This window comes from Sinocyclocheilus anshuiensis, unplaced genomic scaffold (assembly GCF_001515605.1).
Source record: "Sinocyclocheilus anshuiensis isolate Anshui unplaced genomic scaffold, SAMN03320099.WGS_v1.1 scaffold734, whole genome shotgun sequence".
NCBI lineage: Eukaryota > Metazoa > Chordata > Actinopteri > Cypriniformes > Cyprinidae > Sinocyclocheilus > Sinocyclocheilus anshuiensis.
The window spans coordinates 411,473-432,017 of NW_015544176.1; the positions used below are offsets into that span (position 1 = coordinate 411,473).

At 39.0% G+C, this 20,545-nt stretch overlaps 2 protein-coding genes across 5 annotated transcripts in view; one reads left to right on the top strand and one right to left on the bottom strand.

Moving 5' to 3' along the window:
• The window catches only part of LOC107696215 (zinc finger and BTB domain-containing protein 10-like), a 22,671-nt gene extending 12,934 nt beyond the window's left edge, over positions 1 to 9,737 (bottom strand). The window contains exons 1-2 of the mRNA XM_016496465.1: positions 8,632 to 9,737; positions 530 to 1,451 (exon numbers count right to left, since the gene is read on the bottom strand). Of these exons, the coding sequence (XP_016351951.1) occupies positions 530 to 1,451; positions 8,632 to 9,294 (1,585 nt within the window). The 5' untranslated portion in view covers positions 9,295 to 9,737. The remainder of the gene's footprint in view (positions 1 to 529; positions 1,452 to 8,631) is intronic.
• A 4,522-nt stretch (positions 9,738 to 14,259) lies between these two features.
• Positions 14,260 to 20,545, top strand: part of LOC107696216 (tumor protein D52-like) — a 20,413-nt gene continuing 14,127 nt past the window's right edge. For 3 of the 4 annotated variants that reach the window (XM_016496466.1, XM_016496467.1, XM_016496468.1), the window contains exon 1: positions 19,291 to 19,551. In XM_016496466.1, coding sequence (XP_016351952.1) covers positions 19,416 to 19,551 — 136 coding nt within the window. In that variant the 5' untranslated portion in view covers positions 19,291 to 19,415. Of the gene's footprint in view, positions 14,456 to 19,290; positions 19,552 to 20,545 lie in introns of those variants that run through there. The other variant, XM_016496469.1, reaches the window with a different exon arrangement.

Here is a 20,545-nt window from a genome sequence, read left to right on the forward strand (position 1 = left end):
CGCAGCGGCTCAGCTGTTACTATATTTGGAACTATTTTCGTTGATGAAATATATACAATAAGAATGTTTGCGGGAGCGTGATACTCACGTTGCGGGAGTGGGCGGTAATGGTCAGAAATTCAGCGGGAGCGGGCTTAAGAAAACAGTCCGCGCATCAACACACACAAGTTTTTTTTTTCGCGCTCCCCTATCTCCACCCCCAATCATTAGTGCCGCTTGTTCTGTCTTTGACAGAACATATAGGACAATTTTTAAATGGCGCCATAAACAAAATTTATTTCAAATTTAATTCAAGCACTTTCAAGGACCTATGTTTGTTTTCAAGTACTTTCCAGGCCTTGAATCCATGTCTCTGAAATTCAAGCACTTTCAAGTACTTTCAAGAAGCGTGGGAACCCTGTTTACATTTGCGATATTTCGATAATTTCGATATATCGTGCAGCCCTAGTTGTGACCATTTGAATTGGACTTCGTTTGAAAAGCCATTATGGTACCTGAACAGGAGAGAAAGGCATGATGGGTAACGTACCGGCATTCAGTGAGAGGTAAGGGAAGTCCTCTCTGGTGTAGGAGGCAGATGGTTGGATGAACATGCCCTCGTCAAAACCGTCTTCCGGCTCAGGTGGGATATTGTAGACAAAGCGCTTGGCAGCCTGTTTTTTCCCCCTTCCGCTGCCCGGCTCAGGATGCACCTCTCTCTTGACGGCAACCCCAGTGCCGGGGTGCGGCTCGTTCCAGACGAACACCGGCCCCGGACCCTGTGGCTGCGTCTCCGTAGACTCTGACGAGTTCTCTCCGCCCCAACCGGAACTTCCCAAAGCACAGCCTTCTCCCCCGGACACCTCCACGTCGCTGGGTTCATCCTTCACTTGCCCACTGGCCTTGATGGACAGCTTGGACAGGATGCTGGTGGCCCAGAAGTTGCTGGGCTTCTTGTCGGCACTCTGGCAATCTTTCGCCACCGTCCGCCGCTTGTTGTAGTCAACCACCACAGAATCAGGGGCTTCCTGCTTGATGCTGATGTTAAGAGCATCTTTGATGAAGGCGCGACAGGACTGGACCACTTCGGTCATCTGGAGGTAACTCGCCACGGACATCACCTCGATGGCATTCTGGCTGGTGAGCAAGAGGTTGCCGGAGTACAGGAAGTCCAGGATGACTGAGAAGCCCTGTACGGCCGCCACGTCCAAGTGCGTGATGGTAGTTTGGTCGCAGTTCTCACTCTTCGTCAGGCAGTAGAGGGTCTTGAAGTAGTGGCTCCCAGCAACGAGGATGTTCTTGTGCGCCTTGAACACCTGGTCGCCCACTAGGATGTTGACGTCGCAGAGGATACCACTCTTGCGCTGTTTGTCCAGCTCCTGTAGCAGCTGGTAGCAGTAGGAGTTCTCATTGGGCTTGTTTCTATAGTCCTCCACCTCCAGGCTCTCCGCATCCTCTGGCCTTTCCATCTCCTAGTGGATTGACAACAAATAAAAATGACGATCAGCATTAGTCTACAGTGTAAACATAAGGTGAAGGGCAGGTGTAAGGTGACAACTCCAACTAGAGAACTGGTTGAACAGGCTCAAAAGCTGCAGTACTGTGGGAACTACAGCGGTGGTAAACCCCCACCCCCAGGACGTGAGCTCTGTGCCCTTGTTAATGCTCTTTAAGATGAGAAATATTTGGCCATTATCCCATCCCACCATAAATCTCCATCATCTGCTCTCACAATTAAGAGAGAGAGAGAAAGAGAGAGAACCGGCTGGTACCTACCAATGGGAGTGAATCTACACAACATATTTCTGGATTGCAAAGCAGATGTCCTAATCCATGCAGAAATTTATACCACCCTACATTTTTTCCCGTCCTACCACACAGCTGTATTTTTTGCTGGAGTAATTCAGATTAAATCTATTTCTCAGAGCGGAGGCCTTCCCAGCCCCCCTCCTCCACACTGCTGGGCTTGTCCTGGTAGATGGGGTTATTACTGTAGCCTGATCCAGCTACAGCAGGCCCAACCAGTAGTCAAGAGGGAGAGGGAGAGAGAACGCAACCCCATTTCTCCACACAATGCCAGTCCTTTCCTCCAGGCTCATTGTTCACTATTGCTGCTTTAGTGCTACACTGAAGCTTTGTGAAAAAAGCACTTACAATTCCCTAGCACACTTACTGGTGAAGGTTGCAAAACACAGCTGGAATTACAAAGCCAGAGCTGGAATAAAATCCTGTCATCCTTTACTCACTGTCATGTTGTTTAAAGCCTGTATGACTCATTTGAACACACACAAAAAAATATATTTTGAAGAATGTTAATGCTGCTCTTTGCAATTTGATAAAGAGGCTGCATTTATTTGATTAAATATAAAAATACAGTAAAACAGTAATACTGTGAAATATTATTACAAACTAAAATTCTATTGTAATTTATTTTAATACACGATTTATGCCTGTGATGGCAAAGCTGAATTTTCAGCATCATTACTCCAGTCTTCAGTGTTGACACAATCCTTCAGAAATCATTCTAATATGCTGATTTGCTGCTCAAGAAACACTTCTTATTATTGTCAATGTTGAAAACAGTTTAGCTGCTTAATATTTTTATAGAAACTGTGATACATTTTTTTTTCACTATTGCTGCTTTAGTGCTACACTGAAGCTTTGTGAAAAAAGCACTTACAATTCCCTAGCACACTTACTGGTGAAGGTTGCAAAACACAGCTGGAATTACAAAGCCAGAGCTGGAATAAAATCCTGTCATCCTTTACTCACTGTCATGTTGTTTAAAGCCTGTATGACTCATTTGAACACACACAAAAAAATATATTTTGAAGAATGTTAATGCTGCTCTTTGCAATTTGATAAAGAGGCTGCATTTATTTGATTAAATATAAAAATACAGTAAAACAGTAATACTGTGAAATATTATTACAAACTAAAATTCTATTGTAATTTATTTTAATACACGATTTATGCCTGTGATGGCAAAGCTGAATTTTCAGCATCATTACTCCAGTCTTTTATTATTGTCAATGTTGAAAACAGTTTAGCTGCTTAATATTTTTATAGAAACTGTGATACATTTTTTTCATGATTATTTGATAAAGTAATACAAAAGCATTTATTTGAAATAGCAATCTTTTGTAAGATTAGGAATGTCTTTACTGTAACTTTTGATCAGTTTAATGTGTCCTTGAGGAAAAAAGTATTAATTTTTGTTTAATAAATATCTTACTGAACCCACACCTTACTGAACCAACTGTCAAAATGACAAAAAAGCACCTTAAAAGTAGTCCACATGATTTGCAGGGTATTCCAAGTCTTCTGAAGTCATATTATAGCTGTGTGTGAGGAAAATACTGAAATTTAAAGTTCGAGTGTGCAATTTTTTTGTGTAAACACTGTGGCTCAGTGGCACTTTCATAACATTTCTGTTTAAGCATCCCATCTAGGAACACTGACTCAACTGATGATACGAGTTTGGTATAGGACTATCTGTTTGACAAACAATGGCTGACATGGGCGTGTTTGGGAAACCTGTTTAAAAACCGCTTTTTGTGTGTTTCTTAGATAAAAGAGACATGACAAGCATGAATGAGAGCTGTAGTAAAAAGAGAAACTCTTCAAAATCTCCTTTTGGGTTACACTTTGGTATTAGGTCTTTGAAAAGACATGAGGGTGAGCAAAGGATTTTAATGTGTAAATTTTGATAGAAATTTCAAAGAAAATAAAATGTAGCCTAAATGGCAGCACTGTTGAGTTAAGACAGATCTAGTGAAGAGAAGGTTTGAAGAATGAGGATGAGGTGGAGGAACGGGGGTGTTAGACGAGAAAGAACGTCTGTTTTTGGTGTCACAATGTCCCCACTATTGTTCGCCTCTATCTATCCACAGAGAGCCTGACTGTGGACCAAGCCAAGCTATGAAGAGAGGACAGATGAGGTGGCAGTAAAAAGCGGGTGTCAGGACATGCTACTTTCGTTCTTCTCTCATATACACTCAGTTCATCCTTTCTCCAGATGTGCCACGTGTAACATATGCAAGAGAACAGATGCTTTTCGAAGATTTCCTCCATTAAACCCTGTCAAAATGAGTCTGTGGTGACAGTTTGACATTTGGCATGGTCTTTTTCTTAATTGAATGTTTGTTGTTGTTATTGTCTACAGTTGTGCTGCTGGGTCATTTTTGCCCTCTTTTTGTAAGCCATTTTGCCTGTAAAAACTGTACAACCAAACACCGAAAGGAAAAGACATTACTTTTACAATATCTTTAAATGCCAAAATTATGATCTCATATGGTTGATGCTAATTGTGTTTCTCAGACAATTTTTTTTTTACTCACAAAACCCTGACATGTTTGGATTTCATTTACACTACTGTTCAAAAGTTTGGGATTAGTAAGATAAAAAAAAAAAAAATAACTGAATACTTTTATTTAGAAAGAATGCATTCAGTTCTTTAAAAGTGACACTAAAGACAATTTAGAATGTTTCAAAAGATTTTCATTTCAAATAAATGCTGTTCTTTTTAACTTTTTAATTCATCAAAAAATCTGGAAAAAATATGCATCACGGTTTCCACAAAAATATGAAGCAGCACAACTGTTTTCAACAATGATATAAATAATAATAATAAAAAATGTTTCTTGAGCTGCAAATCAGCATATTAGAATGATTTCTGAAGGATCATGTGACACTGAAGACAGGGGTAATGATGCTGAAAATTCAGCTTTTCCATCATAAGAAAAAATTACATTTTAAAATATATTAAAATAGAAATTGAAATAGAAAACAGTTATTTTGAATTGTAATTTTTCACAATATTACTGTTTTACTGTACTTTTAATTAAACAAATACACAAAGACTTCCTTCAAAAACATTTAACAAATTTTACCGACCCCAAACCTTTGAATAGTAGTGTATATAGACGGAAAAAAATGCATCATTCAGAATGTGACACATCAAAGAAAATAGGAAACGGGGTGTTTTCTGATAAAAACGTGTTATAAACGAAACTTGCTGTGGTTTCTCTCTCTGGTTTCCCACCCCAGACTTTCATTTTGATGCGAAACGGGAACATTATACAACCACCACCAATACCGCTGCCCTTCTCCTGCGCTGCAGTTGAACAGTCACCTAAAGCTCTTCGGGCGATGAGTTGCCAACACCCATTTTTCTATTGTACACTTCCAACATGTTCCATTCACCGTAAACCAACAATAGCTCCCCAAAATTTAAACACATAGCCTTCAGCAACAGAGAGCCGTGCCTTTATCACCTACCAGGGCCACAGTGAGAATACACTACACAAGTGGAACGTTAGGGGAACATTGTGCCTCAGACAACAGGGACAGCGGTTTTGTTTTCCTTGCTCATAGTCTTCCTGAGCCATCCCAGCCCCTGAGGCCAGTGCCTGGTCCCCTCATCCAGATGCATGAACAATGCAGCAGTGTGCTTGACCCAAGGTGTGGGAGGGGAATGCCAGGATCTGGGCCTCCCAACAAAGAGCAGGGCTCATCGATACAAAATTCCAGGGAATTCTCCCCCACCAGCACCAACACAACCGCCCCCTCCCCTCCCCCAATACACACATATCTCACAGCGGCAGACAGTACATGGGTGGAGACCCTCGTCTTCATTGCAGCTCACTAATAATGGGAATAGAGGGCAAATACTTTGAGGGTGAAGTCTAGTCTGGAGAGTGAGGCAACCCAGATACCCTTCTTTAGGGGTAATTCAATTACAGCAGTTTGATATGGACCAGTGAAGAAATTTAGCCCATTACGACAGACAGTTGCTGCACTGAAGAACATAATAGATCACAATTATGAAATTGGCTAATGGAGGATGTGGCCTATCAGAACAGCCTTTCTTTACTAGACAGCAGACGTCCTTATGTTTCGCCCAATTAGGCTACTTTAAGACAGATACTATACTTACATAGTCTTGTGATCTCCATGTCTACTACTCTTATTCCTGAGATGTCAATGACAAAATCACTCTTAAATATAATGATTCTTTATTGGCATCGATGATTCCATCAAGAACCTTTAAAATCCATATTCATAAAAATAAAGGTTCCAAAAGGGGGTTTTCGCAGTGATGCACTCTTAGAAGAAAAGGTTCTATATAGAACCTTAAAAGGTTCTATCAGGCGCTTCATATATGGAACCCCTAAAAGGTTCCATATAGAACCCTTTTTAAGGGTTCAATCAAAAGAACCCTTTAGGGTTCTTTGTAGCCTGGAAAAAGGTTCTATATAGAACCCTTTAGGGGTTCTCGTCATGGGATTATTCATTGGATTTAATTTTTGTTTTATTTTAATTACATTTTAAGACTTAAACAGCCCATATAGCTACTTTATTACTAGAAAAACTGAAATAAGCATAACACATCAAGGTGTTGTGTGATCATTTAAGACACTTTTATTAGCGTTTACAATGACAAGCAATATAAAACACAGCAATTCATAGTGCAACAGTTACAGGGATTAACATAAATCCATTTTTCTTTATTTATTCATACTTTTTTATTATTTTTACCTCTCTAAAATAGCACTCTCCATTTTAGAAATGTTGTTTTTTCAACCCCCTCCACCTTACTCACCCATCCAACATGTCAGTCACAAATATACAGTATGTTGATTGCTAAAATCCACAAAAAAACTATTGAATGTTAACTTGCACAAATAAATACATTGAAAGTTGACTTGTAAAAAGAATTAAAAAAGAATTAAATGCATAAGTAAAATTAGAATGTGAAAAAGTCATCAGATAGTATATTAAAGGTTTAGTTCACCCAAAAACATTATATTTTACTATACTGCAAATGTTAACATCTCCATCAGCTTCTCTCTTTGTTCTTCTTGGTTTTAATTCATGTTTATAACGGCTGTCTGACGGTGATTTCACCGAAACTTTGTTTCATCTTTTCCTATACATATAGGTCCAACACAATCTACCATAGAAACCCGCTTTAGTTCCTAAAAGAATCTTTCAGTGATCAGTTTTAAAAGAACCATTTTTGTTCTTAGTGTGAAGAACATTTTAATAATTTAAAGAAACTTTTCCAATATGAAGATTCAGCATTGAAAAGGTTCCATGGATGTTAAAGGATCTTCATGGAACCATCCATGCCATTAAGGAACCTACACTGCATGGAACCAAAAGATTCTTTACAGTGGGAAAAGATTCTTCAGAGTATTCAAATATTCTTCACTATGAAAAAAAAAATAGTTATTTTCACTGAAAGATTTTTTAGGAAACCCAAAATGGTTCCTCTATGGCATCATTGTGACAACCCCCTTTTGGAGCCTTTATTTTGAAGAGTATTTACAGTAGCACATTTACTCCACAAATTACATAACATACAGTTATACAAAAAAAGCAAGATTTTGTAAAAAGGTTGATTGACAGAGGAAAGTGATTAAACAGGAAAGCGTAACAGATCTTCTAGCGTCTTCTTAACCCCTCTGTTGCTAGGGAGGCGGCAGTAATCTCCTCCTCGTTTCCTTCCTAATTAGTGAGGGGTATAAATTGAGTTAGAGGAACACTTTGTGTCACCCTGATTAGACTGACTGGACATTATCATACCACACAATCCTAAGGGATTTTACTGGCAAACCAGTAACACAACATCATCTGGGCAGCAACAGATAGGATTTAGTACATGAATCAATCATTTTGTGGCTTGATAATGGACGGGGAATCAAAAGCATAAAAACAAAAAAATCAATCAATAACTATTTATCTTAAATGACATGTCTAGGAATTGTACAGTTCCGTTGGATACAGAATGCAGAAGTATCAAATATCAATTAAATTTCCCTATTACAGTGCATTATAATCACAAAGGTGTTTCTCAGCTGCTGATATGATATGATTTATTCTAGCCTAATCTTATTCTGCTCTCTGCAGTGGCCTGCACATATCAGGCATTGCTGTCATTACAGGCGACATGATTCACTCTGACCCAACATAGCAAGTGACACACATTATCTATGGATCTTGGGGAGTCACCTAACACAAGGCCTCTAATTTAGGTGCCCTAAAAGGGGAGGGTGAGATGTGCCAGAGGTCACTTTTTACAGCGAGGGGGGTTGGGAAGGGGTGCGGCTCCCCAAAGGTAGCAGGGTCAAACCCTTGCCATTGTGTGCAGCAATCAGTTTAGTAACCAAGACAACCAGGGTTGATAATTACAGCGCAATGCAGGAAACAGTCAGGCAAACGAGGACATACATTTTGAGCCACAGCCTTTATGGTACTTTTGGTCTGTTTAATAATGATTATCTGATAGATCATCCTACAAAAGCATGTAAATAAAAAATGTTATAATATAAAACGCGATAACACATCTATAATCGGCGGTCTAGTTTCTTTAAGGTTTCAAATGAGCGTAAAAAAACAGAAAATAAATGTTATGCTTTAAATCTCCCAGTCGAGGCTCATCTCACCAACTGACAGCGCTGATCCAGTTAGCTCACATATGCTAACCTGCTAACATACCTGTAAGCTCGCTAAACAGCTTTAAAAACAGCATTCCCGCTGCAATATAGCCGGAAAAACATCGACAATTGTTAATTAAAGACCGAACAGCACAGCCCAGGTCGGCTCCGTCGCCTTTCCTAATGTCATTATACCGCATTGTGGACGTACCTGTCTGGTCGGGTCATTCCTGCCGTGCTCCGAGGACAGGTGATGTCTCAGCAGCAAGGCCCGCTTGTAATTCCGGCGGCCTTTTACCAGCTCGTCGCTGTTGTTGGTGGCGATGTTATGGCACCAGGAACAAGACATCAGCCCTGTTTCCTGGCTGAATTTGAGCCAGGGAAACTCCTGCAGCCAGGAGGTTTGGAAGAGCGAGTGTTTCTGCAGCAGCAGCGTCTGAGGTCTCATCTCCAGCAGCGGCTTTCTAGCGGCCGCTTCCTCCGCCTCTCCCGCGCTACAGTCCTCGCGGTTCACGCCGTTGCCGGTCGCCCACTTACAGCCCTCGGTTTTCACCATTATGCTGTTTAATACGCCTCTGTCATGATCTTTCCCCGCTGTCCAACTGCCCCCTTCCGGGTCCTCGTCCTCCTCTGCCTCCGGCTCCGTGCTGTCGCTCACGGACTCCCCGCCCTCGACTTTCCCCAGCGATGGTCCTTTCGCCCCCAAATCACCGTCGTCCTCTTGATCTGGCCTGTTCCCGTTCAAATGTCGGTCTTGACAGGCCGGGGCCTCACAGCTGTTGCCGTTGCTGCCTGCTCCGACGGCGCTGGCACCGGTGACGGCTAATCCACCTCCTCGGAAAGCCAGCGACCTGCGGTTTCGCTCTCCGGACATTTTCTTGAAATAAATTACAATCTACACTTTCTCAATAAAACAAAAATCCGATCGCGGCTCTCTTAAATAAAGTATTCCGCATGAAACGAGCCGTTTTTCCGCGCTCCAGCCTCCTGGTGAGAGTATGTAGGTTATGCGGAAATAAATAGGGGTTTTAAAGGCATAATTAATTTCAGGGTTCTGCCTGCGTCCGCGCAGGCCCCGCAGAGGTCGAATGGCAACGTCTTCCCCCACAATGCATCTCGGTCAGCGGGAGGAGGGTGGGCCCGTGTTAAAGGATGTTGGGGGTGACGCCGAACAGCCAGGGGTCTTTTGTGTCGGTGACTGCACCCATTTTCCGCATGCTTTTTCATCTATAGAACTACACGTCTCGAACCAATATGTCATTGTATCCCTTTCACGCCTTCCGCTGTGCGTGACATTAAAGACGTGTTTGTGGCTAGAGTTGTGATGGTTGGGACTATGGAGTCAATAAAATGCCACATATATATGCAAAATAATAAAGTTTTGCAAAAGAAAATAAAGTTTTGCAAACGAAAATAAAATTTTTGAGAAAAAATAAATGTGTTTTTTGCAAACAAAAATAAAGATTTGCAAAAGAAAATGAAGTATTGTGAGAAAAAAAGAAGTTTTGCAAACAAAAATAAAGAATTGCAAAATATAAATGAAACCGCACAAAAGCAATGATTTTGCAGTACATATTTTCCATGGCCATATCTAGTAATTTATTTGCAACACTGCTTTTATTTTGCGTTTCAGTCAAGTTTGAGCTTGCAATATGTTTTTCCCTTTGCGCTTCAGGTTTCTGAGGCCCTGCCCACATTGCAAGCGACTATATTAATATAAATTAATAATAAACGTATTAATAATAAAACACAATTAGCACCGAGATGCTTTTGGTATGGTAGAACGGTAGTACTTTTGTCACGCATTTCCGAGGTTCTGGGTTCTAATCCACCCTCGTGTAGTGTGCGCTATTAGGCGCATATCTGATCGTTTGTGTGAAGAGTGGAAGCTGAAGGCGCTTTGCAGGACATGGAGGCGCCAGCGCCATCACTCACTCGCATTTTTTTTCTTGATAGTTGAAACAACTTAAAATACGCCGTAATTTTTGCTCATAAAGGTAAGAGTAGTACATTCGGAAATGTAAAGGGTCTACTTTTATGTGTGCATTCACAATATCAACAAACGTTGTGCTTTTATAAAATAAATAGGAAAACAGAGGATGCGCTTGCCGTCTTGTCTTGAAGCCCGATTATATTTTTTCTGATTTTTATGTTGCTCTGCTCTAAATACCTTAAAATTTAAAGGAATTGTTGCAATGCAATTTTGTCTGATATGTGAATTATTTATTATATTTATTTAGATACTGATTTTAGTTGGTCTAAATTAAGTAGGTTAGGCACAAATTTGCTTATATGGGTTCCCTTCTAGACACGAGCGCTGTGTGTTTGTATGTGCTTCATAACCGTGCATCCCAGGGAGCCCGTTGTAATAGCCTGCACTGGGGCCCGTCATTACTAAGTTACACCACTGACTCCTGGCATAAATTAAGAAATGACTAACTGTTAAGTTTAAAAAAAAATGAAGCTTGAGTCTTTTTGGTTTAGTTTTGTCGTGGCCACGAGATATTAATTAGTGGGAACGTGATAATATGTCGTGGCCATGAGATCCTATTGAGCTGGAGCCTTTCCCAGCGTCTCAGGCCATGCATATATAAATTCTGTAATTCAAAAATAATACAAAGTGTTTCTCAAATCTAGTTCATGTGAGGATGATCACAAGTCTGTTAATTTAGCTAAAAACAATGTTAAATTTTAAAACACTGCCTTTGTTTAACTATATAATAAAGGCCTGGTAGATACAGTCTTTTGGCAGACATTTGTGTTTACGTCTTGGAGAAATACCATTGACGCCACTGAATGTCACACCGTGCTTGTTTTCGTAGTCCTTTCTGACCTCCTGACCATCCTATCGGTGTGTTTTACAGGTGGTGACGGAGATGGATGGATTGGTTTCTTGATATCAATGTCTTGAGTCACCACTATATATATATATATATATATATATATATATATATATTCATTCGTTTATTTTAACAATTTTAACAAAAAACTAGAAATTTTTAATACCAAATCTTGTTTTAATTTGAATGATGTATTTTTTTGTGGACAAATACATTATTGTGTTGGCTTGAATAAAATAGTTTTACTGATTTACGGTCACTTGTTTTTATTGAATTGTCTTTTGATTTGTATTTATAATGTAGGTATGTGTGCGTGTGTGTGTGTGTGTGTGTGTGTATATATATATATATATATATATATATGCCTATTCATAAAGGCCTGGTAGATACAGTCTTTTGGCAGACATTTGTGTTTACGTCTTGGAGAAATACCATTGACGCCACTGAATGTCACACCGTGCTTGTTTTCGTAGTCCTTTCTGACCTCCTGACCATCCTATCTTCATCCTGGTCATCTCGTCTCCACCCAGCTCCCTGCATCTGAGCAGCCTGTTCACTCTCGTCCCTCCTGGGCTGCAGTGAGTCGATGAGCAGCCTCCCCTGGAGCCAGAGCCTTGCTGTCTGAATCTTCTGTTCCCCTCCCCTCATCTTTCTCACGCAGGGCCGCCATCTGCTCATTCCTCTTTTCTGCGTGCCCAAGTCTCTCTGCAGCTGGTACCCATGGGCCATTGTGCGATCTGACAAGCAGATTGTGGGACAAAATCTGAGATAGGCCTACCGTTTGTTTGTTTACTTAGTCTAGGTATACTGTATTTATGATATTACTCTGGATCAAGTGGCAAGAATTGTGAATTGTCTGATCTGCAAAGTGATTTAGTTCTATTGCATCAGTGAGTGAGTCATCAATGAGAGACCTTTCACACATAAGTAAAAGCTATGGGTGTAGCCTTATGTCCTTTTCTAGTGATGGACAAACCTGTGGATTAGGACATCTGCTCTAACAGTGTGAAATTCAGTATACGATTTTAATTGTTGCCTCAGCAGTCATCAGTTGTTCATGTTTGCACAGGTAGATCTGCATTTTGTTCTCTTTTTGCTGTCATGGCAACATAGTCTTTCAACTTTTTTTATTTTCCTAACAGAACTACAGGGAGGAATGAGGAAGCTGCATTCAAATCCTCTATAGCCATTGTTTTTTATTCCCCCCCCCACATGATTGTGGATGTGAACATTGCGCATTTTGCTTGACTCAGTTTGGTGGAATATTCAGCAACTCAAGATTGAAAGTTTACATGACTGCCAAAAGCTTGCATAGGATTCTTTTGATCTCATTGGTGGAAATTTCCACTCCTGGTGTTTGTTGGTGCGCTGTAGTGTTTAAACTCCAGTCTGCATGTTATTATAGTTATCTTTTTGATCTAAGTTAACTTAAAACAGAACTCAAAGTGGAATGGTAGATTTGTGATGGCTTTGGTCATTTCTGTCTTCATGTGAAGTTGAAGTAGCACAGGAATCTTTTTTTCATACTTGTCATTCTTTTCTCTGTCTTGTTCTGTGCTTGCTGGCTGTGTGCGCACATGCATATATTACACTACCATTCAGTCATCCATTATATTTATCAATTCATTTAGAATTTGATGTATTATTGTTGCAAAAAAACAACAACAACTATTTAAAATAAACGCAGTGCTTTTGAACTTTCTATTCATCAAAGAATCATGGAAAAAAAGATAATGGTTTCCACAAAAATATTAAGCAGCCCAACATTTCAACCTTGGTAATAATTTATTTAAATTCTAATAATATTTAACATTATTACTGTTTTTACTGTATTTTGATCAGATAAATGAGTGTTAGAGTTTTTTAGAGACCCTCACATTGTTCCACACCTGACTTCATTTCTTCTGTCAAACACACACACACACACACACACACAGGTTTGTTTTTGTGAAAAGTGGGGACATCCCATAGGCGTAATGGTTTTTATACATGCATAGATACATATATGTAATTAGATGTATTCATCTTTTTGACAAATCCTAATGTAAATAGGCTAAGTAAATCCAGAAAACTGGAAACTTTAAGTAAGTGTCAAGTTTAATTATACAGTTGCCTTAATTAATTGCTGCATTAAAAACTTGCATTAAGTAAATCAGTGTGGATCTAGGTACATGCTCCAGAGATACGTTCATTGCACTTTTTCCGATCACCTTGGATTTTATTACTGATGAAGGGAATCAAGTTGAAAACCACACACAATTGAGTTTAAACTACTAGTATTATTTTGACAAATAGAATAGATGAAAACAGCTGTTCTTTCAGCATAATGCTAATGCTGAAAACATTTTTATAGTTTTGGTCGAATTGTCGAATAGCATGTAGCTAGTCCCTGTGGAGGTTCAAGAAACGTCCCAAAACACAAAACGAATATTACTCTATATATACTGTAAGTAACGAATATTATACTAATATACTGTAGGTAAAGTAGGAACTTTTAAGCCCACCCTGTGAACGTGAAGGACCAGGCTTATCCCCATAAATAGCTCTGCTGGTATCCTTTTGTCGAAATTAGAAAGGTAAAATGTTTATTAAAAGAAAGCAATTTAATATTAGTTCCGGCTTCTTCATTGTCCATTTTCTTTTCTAACACAAGCAATTTCGTATGTCTCTAGGTTTTTTTTTTTGTTTTTTTTTGCGATATTTGTCTATTTAAATTTGTTATAATAAATTCTAACATTTAGCTATTGTAATTATAGGCTACGTGCATTACATTTCTTATTATTTATGTCAACACAGAGAGCAATATTTCTTTTATAACCTACCCTGAGCACGGCGTAAAAAGTAATTTTTAAATTAGCCGGTTGATTTTAATGAAACTGTCAAATATAAAATGATTATTTCGATTAGTTTATTTAAGTTCAGTTACTTATCGTTTAACGCTGATTCTAAATGAATATTTCAGCTCATAAAACGCGTCGGGTGGGTCCTCGCGCCCGTCTCGCTCTGTTTACATCTCTACGTGCTGTGCGTCCTGACGTCACTGACGACCCCACCCCACCTCGCGCAGCAGCCTAGCTGCGGTGGCAGCTTTGAACTCAAATTTGGAAGATTGAAGTGGGAAAGCGGGACCGCAAGGATCAGAATAACTCGCAACATAAAGAAGCCGCAAAGACAGGATGGAGGAAGCCGATCAAGGTAGCTGAATTCTTTTGAGAACGTGACATGACATGTCGGCACAGATTAGAAATGCAACAAAACTCAACTTTCAGAAGGTAGCTAGCTTGTTTGTTAGCACAGCCAGCCAGCAGCTGGAATAAGGGTGGTTGTTAATAACAGTGGTTGTTAATTTGATGGTAATATGACAGTCAGTCAGGATAGATTTGTGCAGGGATTTTATTCGGGTTCGAGCATTTTTGCACATTGTAATGAGTTTGTTATCTAATAATGTATATGGTGTCCATAAATACTGTTAAAACATATGAAAGTACCAGAACCCAACCATAGTCTCTCATGTTTCTGCTGCAAAATATTTTATGTATGTATTTATTGTTTTAGTCAATAAGAATGTCTGTAATTATTTATTTAACTTGAGTGGGCTTAATTTGCAGCATCGTTGAACCATATGTTAGCATTAAACACCTGCTGTTAATGTACTGCTTCTAATGAAACCTCTCTTTGAGTCTCTGTCTGTATAAAAACAGGTCTCTGTATTATTTCCGTTTTTAAATCGTGCCAATTCCATTAATTGATGTTAATTTTTAAGAGTTTGTATTTTAATGTCTTGCAGATAAACCGTCTAATTTAAGTTATAACAACGTGTCCTGGAAAGCGTAAAATTAAAAATAGAATACAGTTTATGGAACATAAGCTTGATTTAGTAGCCAGCCACAAGTTTGGTAGCTTTCTACCTCTTTCCTTTTGTGTGATTTCATTCATATGTAGTTTTAAATCCAGGAATGAGAATTTATGTTGTGGTGATTAGCATGATCATATGCATCATACCTGGTCATTATAATGTAAGATTTTTGGCAATGTGGTCCGTTCCTTCTGATGTGATCTGGTCAGCTTAGGGTTACTGTACAGCCACTGTATCATTACGTAAATAGTCTGCTAAGATTAATGTCACATAACACCACTTTTTTTTTATTAACTGCTGGAAATATTGTAGCATAAATTGCAGAACATCCTGGATGCTCTTTTTCATAAAGAGCTTTATAAATGAAAAGCCACCTTAAAAGTGTCCATATGTCTTGAATATTACCAAGTCCTTTGAAGCCTTGATACAATAGCTTTGTTGGAGAAACAGACCAGAATAGACAGAAATAATTCCACATTTAGAATAATGCAACCAAAAATAAAGATTCAAATTGTGATTTCCTCACACAAAGCTAGTGTGAGGCTTTTGTAATGTTTATGGTACAGTATGTTTGTGATACTTGCCATATAAATGTGCCTTTTTGACAGCCCCTGCTCACTTTCACCGCATGGAAAACAGCAGCAAGAACATCCTGCTTCTGTGTTCCATGTAAGAAAGAAAGTCATGGGTTTTGAACAATGTGAGGGTGAATAAATCATGACATTAATATTGGATTTTTTTTGTGTGTGAAATTCATAGAACAGGGTCGTTTGTTTTCCTGTGTGTCTGTGGACCTGAATTTGGCTCTTTAAGACCACTGAACCAGTGCACCGATACAAACCAGTATATTTACATTAATTGTAAAATGTGTTGTTGTGGTTGTAATATTACAAAAAGCTCACTAATCATCCAGTTATTCTTTAGTGCAATAACACACTAGACTGTTATATGATTATGCAAGATCGTCCAGAAGCATCTGTGTGAGTCTCACATGGTCCCAGGGATCACATTTTACACAGTGTTTAAATGTAGCAGTAGAGCTGCTTTTCTTACCATTTCTAAAAGATGGTTTAGGTAATTAAATCAGCGAGTTATTAAGTTATCATGAAACACAAGAAGAACAGTTTTGTTGTAATTTAAGATGTGTCTTATGTATTGTATTTTTCATAGTTGAGAATTTTGGCCTAGTAAAGGTGTGGACTACAGTAACATTGCACTGAGGGGAGAAACTTAAGGCCTCTCTGTGACCCTCCAAACTGAGCCTCCTCTCAGCCATGTGACCACACAAACCATTTTGAACAGCCAGCCTTAAGATTGTATATTTGCAGTATTTGGTGTTGACAAATGCTAAATGCCTTTCACACATCATGTCAGTAATGTGTTTCACTAAAATATCTTCCATTTTCCTTTTAGTCATGCTTTTGTCAATTCTTATATACAAGTTTCCAGAAACCAAGTTGCCTTTTTCTAGTGTTGGTAGGTAGATAGATCTTCTCCATTTCCCGCCCATTATTCCCCAGCGTATATGTCCATCAAGCCTGCTGGAGTCGCACTCCGTCCCATGATTCTCATTTTGTCCCAGTCACGGGACACAATGCGCTTGGAATAACCCAGTAATTGATTAGATGCTGTGGTTTGTTAGGTGCTTCAAATGTCCTCTTTGTTTCTTTACTGGGGTTTTTATGTTCTTGAGCTCTGAGTTTAAATGCAAGTCATACAAGATCAAGTTCACAAGGATTCCTGATGTTGAAGAGACTCAAGGCCATTGAAAGGCTTCTCCAACTCTATAGGAGGTCATGGGATTCCATGTCCATCCTATTATTGGCATTGTGAAGATCACATTGTGAAGGCCCTTGTGGGGTCATGTGAATGTTAGTGGGCCAAAGGCAGAAGTTGGCATGTCACTGGTAAATATGTGTTGTTTAAAAGATTATTTAGTCAAAACAAATGTGTGATTATTGCTTATTTCCTCTTTTAAACAATACTTCCATTCCATTTGTTAAAATGGGAAGTTGGGCATCTTCCTTCATTGAATCTCTCTGTTCTATTTCTGCAGTTTGCTTTATTTTTCCATAGACAGTGACAGTCCCGGTCCCTCCTAACGTGGAGGTTTACTTTGGGAGCTCATCACATGTTGTGAAACTCTCCCCACAATACAAAGCTCATGAAAAAAAGGCTTTGTCTGAACTTGCCTACAGGTGCTGAAGTGAGATGTTAATAAAAATCCATAGTATTAGTTTTATGTGAAAAATGATTTGGGATGCAAAGGAACATAAATTAAATTTGCCGATGGCTGCGCATTGCATTCAAGTCTCTATTTGAACATCTGCATGCTTTTGTTGTGCAATCTAGTCTGGATGGAAGCCAACAAGGACTTTGGTGAAAGACACATATCCGGGTACTATCCTGCACGCAGCAGCATGGAGACGTCAAGGTTCTGCCATCCTAGACTAGACGTGTGAGATGAATAGTTGGAGTGTTAATTGGCGAGCACACACATACACAAGCGCACATGTGTGTTTGTCACTGCTCGGCTCTTGTATGCCCATGTGAATACAGCTGAATAGAGTCTCTGTGACTTTCATTATAACCTGATTCTTTGCGTCGTTGGCTGTTCTCACTGATCTGTACTGGAGACAGTAGACCCGTCCCACATAAGACAGCTACTGTAATCTGACAGTGATGTGTAATTCCAGTTCCTCAGGGACAAACTCTGTAGAGGGTGTGTCATGCATAGCATGTGTGCATTTTAAAACCTGAGGAAATGAATTGGAATGTGCAGTGATGTGCTGATGTCTTGTGTTTCTGCACCACTTGTGGCAACAAATGGAATTCCAATTGATGTTATTGGCAATATCATGAATATTGAGATTATTTTGAGATGGGTTCATTCATTTAATAAGCAAGCATCCACACTTAAATATCAAATATGAAAAAAATAAAATTAATAATAATAATAATAATAATAAATATTATTAATAATAACAATAAAACATTTTACTATAATAATAATTATTATTATAAAATGTTTTTTATTTTATTTTTAAAGGCTCTTTGAAATCAAAATTGACGATTCATATTTTTTGATGGAATTTTGTGGTGTATATTTTAAATGAATTATCCATGAACATCATTTTTTTTTAAATGAATGTGCCCTTGTAATCTTTAATAAAAAAAATGTATGTCCCCTCCCCCTCACAATGACATCTCTGATGTCGTGTTTACAGGTGCGAGGGGTGGGACAATAATCTCTCTAGCATGTTGCTAACATGAGATCTATTGCAGGAATTAGAAAATGACGATCTGGCGTTCCAAACATTTCCTGAAGGACAAAACCAAGTCTGTTTTACTTTTTTTCTTATTCGAGAAGCCATTTCACTTGGATATATGTTATAATAAGAAAAAAAGTCAGTTTACAGTTACAGTTTACGGTTCATGCTGATTTAAAATAAAATGTGTGTGTGTTATTTCATGTGGATGAACTGCGATGCAGATTTTCCATTATGGTTGCTCACATGAGCATTTAGAGTTCTCTCTGGTGTCTCTGGTGATTCATTTGACCACTATACACATGCAATTATTTAAAAAAAAAAAGATTTTTGTATTTAAGAAGCAATAAAGCCAATATTTATAGATTATATGTATTTATAGAATATTTATGCATTAAATCATGATCTTCCACCATTTGACAGGACCTATAATATTTGCAATATAATGCAGCAGGGATGTAAAATATTACAGTATAATGGTACTGAAGACACCTGAGTGTATGTCACCACTTCTGAATGTCTTGCGCTTGGCTGAATCCATTTCAGTGTGTAATGGTTTGTGCAGCCGGTGTGTATCTGAAGCGGTGTGGAGGCCCTTTGTAATGGATTAACGTTGTAATCTAGGCCACCGCAGATTACAGCTTCGTTTCGTGGGCTTGCCCCAGTGTCATGTGACCAGGGGACAAATGGATCTTCATTTCCCATGGATGATAAAATGGACGGCGGGGCTGAGCATAAGCTAGTCCAGCACAGGAAGCTGAAGACGATTGCTTTTTTCAGTCTTTAAGAACACTTTTACAGGATTGTCAACAATACCTACAAGGACCGCTGAGATTACAGCTGGGAGTGTCGGCTCGTGACGGAAATAGAACGCTCTGGAGAGGTAACTTATTAACGTGCTGCTGTCGTTGCAGAATCCGCAACACGCTTATACTTGCAACCGTAGCTAGAAGATAGGACAATCGGCACTGTGATATCCTAACAGGCTCGGTCACATGCAGTCATTTAGTGTCCTGAGAGCTTCCTGTTCATGGGCAGCATGGAGGAACTTGTAGAGGAGTACAAGTCTCCGTTCAACTTTGAGCAGGGAGTGAACATCAGCTACCTCTACCTGTCACCTGAAGAGAGTTTCACTCCACCTGGTTCACCGGTACTGCCGCTCAGAGGTAACAGTGTTTGTTCAGGTGCTCAGTGGGGGTGTGTGTGTGTTTAGGTGTGGACTGGGGTTTGTCACAGTATAACAGCAACAGACAGAGAATGTTATTGAAAGAACGGGAGAGCCCTCTTCCTGTCAAGTGCTGATGTTTTGAAGAAGCTCATCCGTCAGGAGCAGATGCTGTTCAGGTGGGCCGTAAGGTTGCAGAATAACTGGTAAACACCAGGCTCATGCAGACTCAGTGCCATCTCTGTATTATTATTCATTTGTAATATTTCTTTATTTAATTTTTAAATAGTAGTTAGTAGCTTTTTTTTGTCATGTTTTAGTTTTTCATGCCATTGCCTGTTGGAGTTAAAAGTAGGGGTCGACCGATATGTGTTTTTCAAGGCCGATGCCGATACCGATTATTACAGATCAAGTAGACCGATAACCGATATTTTGAACCGATATATATGTCTGGTGTAAAAATTAAAATTAATGTCAAAATGAAGAATAACAAGGGCTCTGACAAAAACTGCCTTCCCTGGTGTTGGTTGAGTGTAGTACTACCACAGTAAACTCTTTATTTTAAAGAGTTAAACTCTTTATTTTTTTTGCAAACAAAGGTTTTACCATTAAAATTAAAACATGGAAGAAATAGCGTATTGTGTGATTGTTCTTTTAAACAAAAGTTGTAATAATTGTTGTAGTAGTCTGGGGTTAAAGCAAAAAAAAAAATCTTTTGACTGAAAATGTTTCCTCGGCCAAACCCCATTCCTCAGCCATACCTGTCACACACCCAGTTTAAGAGCAGTGTTTTTCTTGTAATCAAGAGCGCTTGTCCTCCTAATTAAAAAAAATTAAAGAGCACCTTCTGATCAATAATAAAAAATTCTGAACAAAAATTAGCCTTCCTAACATGAGGTGAAGTGATTTACAGGGGCATTTTCTTTTTACCTTTGCAATGGCATCATTTTCATGTCAAATTTTCAAAAATTTGTTTATAAGCTTTTTAAAATTTC